Source organism: Sinocyclocheilus anshuiensis, unplaced genomic scaffold (genome assembly GCF_001515605.1).
Source record: "Sinocyclocheilus anshuiensis isolate Anshui unplaced genomic scaffold, SAMN03320099.WGS_v1.1 scaffold1801, whole genome shotgun sequence".
Lineage (NCBI taxonomy): Eukaryota > Metazoa > Chordata > Actinopteri > Cypriniformes > Cyprinidae > Sinocyclocheilus > Sinocyclocheilus anshuiensis.
In genome coordinates, this window is record NW_015538009.1 from 23,300 (window position 1) to 26,927 (window position 3,628).

The window sequence follows — 3,628 nt, forward strand, 5'->3', positions numbered from 1 at the left end:
ATTCTCTTTTGGTTGGAGGGGTAGGGGTAAGGGGAAGGGCCAGATAGCCCTTCAAACGAAGATTTTTCGGGACCACACTTTAAAGGAAGGGGTATGAATGATCTCAGCGTAAACCGGCTTCAGGGGCAACATGGCTACCCAAGCGAACAAAAAGACAAATAAATGTAAGCATTTTTGGCATTAATAAAGATTTTAACGAAAAGTAATCATTTGTTTTATGTTACATTCAATCGTGAGTTCATATTTACGGTCATGTTACTCAAAGAAATGTTTGCAAAAAATCGCTAATATTTGCTAACTAACGTCATATCATTATAGACTGCAGGATAGTGCCACAACATATGTTCATGTCTGATCAGGGCGATAACCACCGTAGACATTGAGGGGGGCTAGTCCCCCCAATAATTAGAAATCGCTAAACCCTTTTCTCAAATATTGCCAGTTCGAGAGAGAGAGAGAGAGATGAAAGTTGCGTGTATGCGCGTCTGTGCGTTTCTGTTTTTAGAGTGAGTTTACTTAAAAAAAAATATATATTTTTATAAAAAAAAATAAAATAGAATTGGGATTGGGCCTAAGTGTTACTATGCATCTGGATCAACTAGCCGAGTAGACTAATATAAATGTTTATTCATAACCATGCTGAAAATAAGTCAATAATGTTAGCTGATGCTAACTGTCTAGCTAACGAGCTTGCTGGTGCTAAATTGAGGTAATAAAAATAATAAAAAAGTCCAAATATTTTTATCCAACCACCTAGATAGATTACATCTAAGGGAAAAAGAAAGGATGTGATGTTCAGAACATGGTAACTACAGTAATTATCAAAGTGGGAAGTGATGCCCTCTGGGGGCAATTGACCAGGGGTCTTTTTACACAGACAAGGTTTGAAAAGAAAAAAAATCATTATGAAAATCTTATTATATTTTCCTTATTATATTCATTATTTCCTTATTGGTTATTTTGGGAAAATCCCAGGTATTTTGAGCAGTAGGATTATAAAAAAATATATGCTAAAATAAAATTAAATTATAAAAGTGTAGCCTATATAAAACCGCAAAATAAACATTCATCTATCTGTACTTTTTACTTAAGTACATAAAAAATCAAGTACTTTTGTACTTTCACTCGAGTAAAATTGAAAACTGAGTACTTTTACTTTGGAGTAATATTTTATTATATGGATCTGTACTTTTACAGTACAGTACTTGAGTACTGATTTGTATACTTCGCCCACCACTGGAAAGCACCAACATACAGTAATAGATGCTGAAAGACAGCTATATTAAAAAAACACAGGGTATTACAAAAAAATAAATAAAAATCATGTCTTACTTGTAAGTTTATTGGCATGGTGTACATGTAGTTCTGCCAGTAGTACTATATGAGATGATGCCACACAATTTTTTTTAATCTCTTTCTTTTCTTGATGAATGCCTGATGTTTCAGGATAAAAATCGAAGAGGAATATGCCAAGAACCTTTCCAAACTCTCCATGTTCCCGATGGCAGCACAAGAGGAAGGGTATGTTACAAAGATGATTTTTTTAAGCAGTATTAAAGGAGTTTGTATACTGGACGCCTGTTAGCTGCTTTTGCTTCACTATTTTTAAGTCTAACTAAAAATTGGAATTAAAAGATTTTTGAGCATTGAGCTATATAAAGATCAAGTTGAGAAGATGTAAATGTCCTAAAATGTTGACTGGGGGTTTAAAAATAAATGAACACATAATTAAAAAGGCCTTATACATGCTTAATTGTATTGAATATGCGCTTTTGGTGTACTGCAAATCTTAAAAGTATATATTTAAAAACATGTACTTGTAGATAATATGTTATTAATGAAATAAAAGGCCACATTAGTGTACTTAAAGAGAGACACTTTCATGACTGTTTTTTTTAACATGCACTTTTAAAAAGTACACTGTGTAATAATGTCAAATTAAATATTTTATTTTTTATTTTTTAATCTTTTGTTATACTTTAAAGAAGTACATTATTTTTGTAGCTTTAACCATCCTTCCTGGGTTCTGGTTTGATTTAGGACTCTTGGAGAAGCTTGGGCCCAACTTAAGAAGAGTCTAGCTGATGAAGCTGAGGTCCATCTCAAGTTCTCCTCAAAGGTGGGCAGTTCTCAGTTTTCTGTAATGATATTTCTCAATAGAGGTGATATAAGATCCAGCTGAGAAACTGGCGGTTCAAGCTCATGCATTGTCAGGGAAGATGAAGTATCTGGCCTTTATTTCTTTTCTGTGCTGTACTGAATAGCTTCCCCTCAGAGATGTTTTTAGCTGCCTGTATGTAATGAGCTACACAGCTTTCTTCAGTCTGCTGTGATTTGTCTATTTCCAACGCTGTGCTTTCCCATGTTCACACTAGCGTGCTCCATTTAGCGCCAGTGTGGGTGATTAATTGCAGAAAGATGGAGGTGATTCTGCAGTTTTATTCCCTCAGATCACGTATGATTAACGGAGACAGCAAAACAAAAAAGCCTTTCTTTTAAAGAACATCATCACCATTACTAAAGCAAAAACTCGATCCAAATATGTATGCACTGAAAAGCAGTAAGAGTCGTCTCAGAGAACCCACACACCTCACAAGTTCATTTCAGATGTTGTTCAGTGTTCATGCCCAGATATGCCATGGAGCTGTGTAACTGATGCAGAAGATTTTGTCTTCAGCTCCAGAGTGAAGTCGAGAAGCCTTTACTGACCTTCAGAGGAGACAACTTTAAAAAAGACATGAAGAAATGCGACCACCACATCGCTGACCTGAGGAAGCAGCTGGTCAGCCGTTATGCTGCTGTGGAGAAGGTACAAACTTAGTGAATGTTTTGTTTAAACTCTTGTGAAAAATAAGTGTGCTTCATTGTACTTAAATCTTAGAACTATATAAAAAAAAATGTATTTGCATATAATATTAATTAAATAAAAGGCCACTTAAGTGTAGAGCTGAAGCTATCGAATATTTTAGTAATCGAGTATTCTACCGAAAATTCCATCGATTAATCGAGTAATCGGATAAGAAGAACTTTTTCTTTATTAAAGAGCAATACTAAATATACAAGAGAAAATAAGACAGGTCTCTTAAAATGAACAAGTAATTTGAAACAAGTAATTGTTTCCTTTTTAGAAAAATGAAAATTTTTATTGCTGAAATTGCATATAAACTGAAAACTAACCCATTTAGTGCATTTAATTGCCATATTACATTCAAAATGCAAATACAAATATATAATATAAAAATCAATTTAAAATTACTTTAAAAAAGTTAAACAGTACAACCAAAAACTAAGACATAAATCAGAATAATAGTAATAAAAAAATAATAACAAAATAAATTTAACTCAATTTTAATGATACTGAATATAAAAAAGCACAAGCCAATAAAATAACCACACTTTTATTGAAAGAAAATTGGACAGAAAATATATTAATATTAAATATCAATGTATTATTTTTATTCAGTTCTATGCAACAGAATCAGACATAACTGTTGTTGTTGTTGTTGATTTTGACTAATTATCCAAATAATGTATAGTCCTGCAAACATAGTCCTTGCCGCTGTCGCCTCTGGCTTGCTTAGTTGGGGACACTTCATTTCCAGCGATATCGTTGACTTGATTGCAAATG

At 33.3% G+C, this 3,628-nt stretch overlaps 1 protein-coding gene across 1 annotated transcript in view; it reads left to right on the top strand.

Moving 5' to 3' along the window:
- LOC107677488 (growth arrest-specific protein 7-like) overlaps positions 1–3,628 on the top strand; it is a 39,169-nt gene that overhangs the window by 13,036 nt on the left and 22,505 nt on the right. Inside the window, exons 4-6 of the mRNA XM_016472412.1 lie at positions 1,447–1,521; positions 2,041–2,119; positions 2,678–2,809. Of these exons, the coding sequence (XP_016327898.1) occupies positions 1,447–1,521; positions 2,041–2,119; positions 2,678–2,809 (286 nt within the window). The remainder of the gene's footprint in view (positions 1–1,446; positions 1,522–2,040; positions 2,120–2,677; positions 2,810–3,628) is intronic.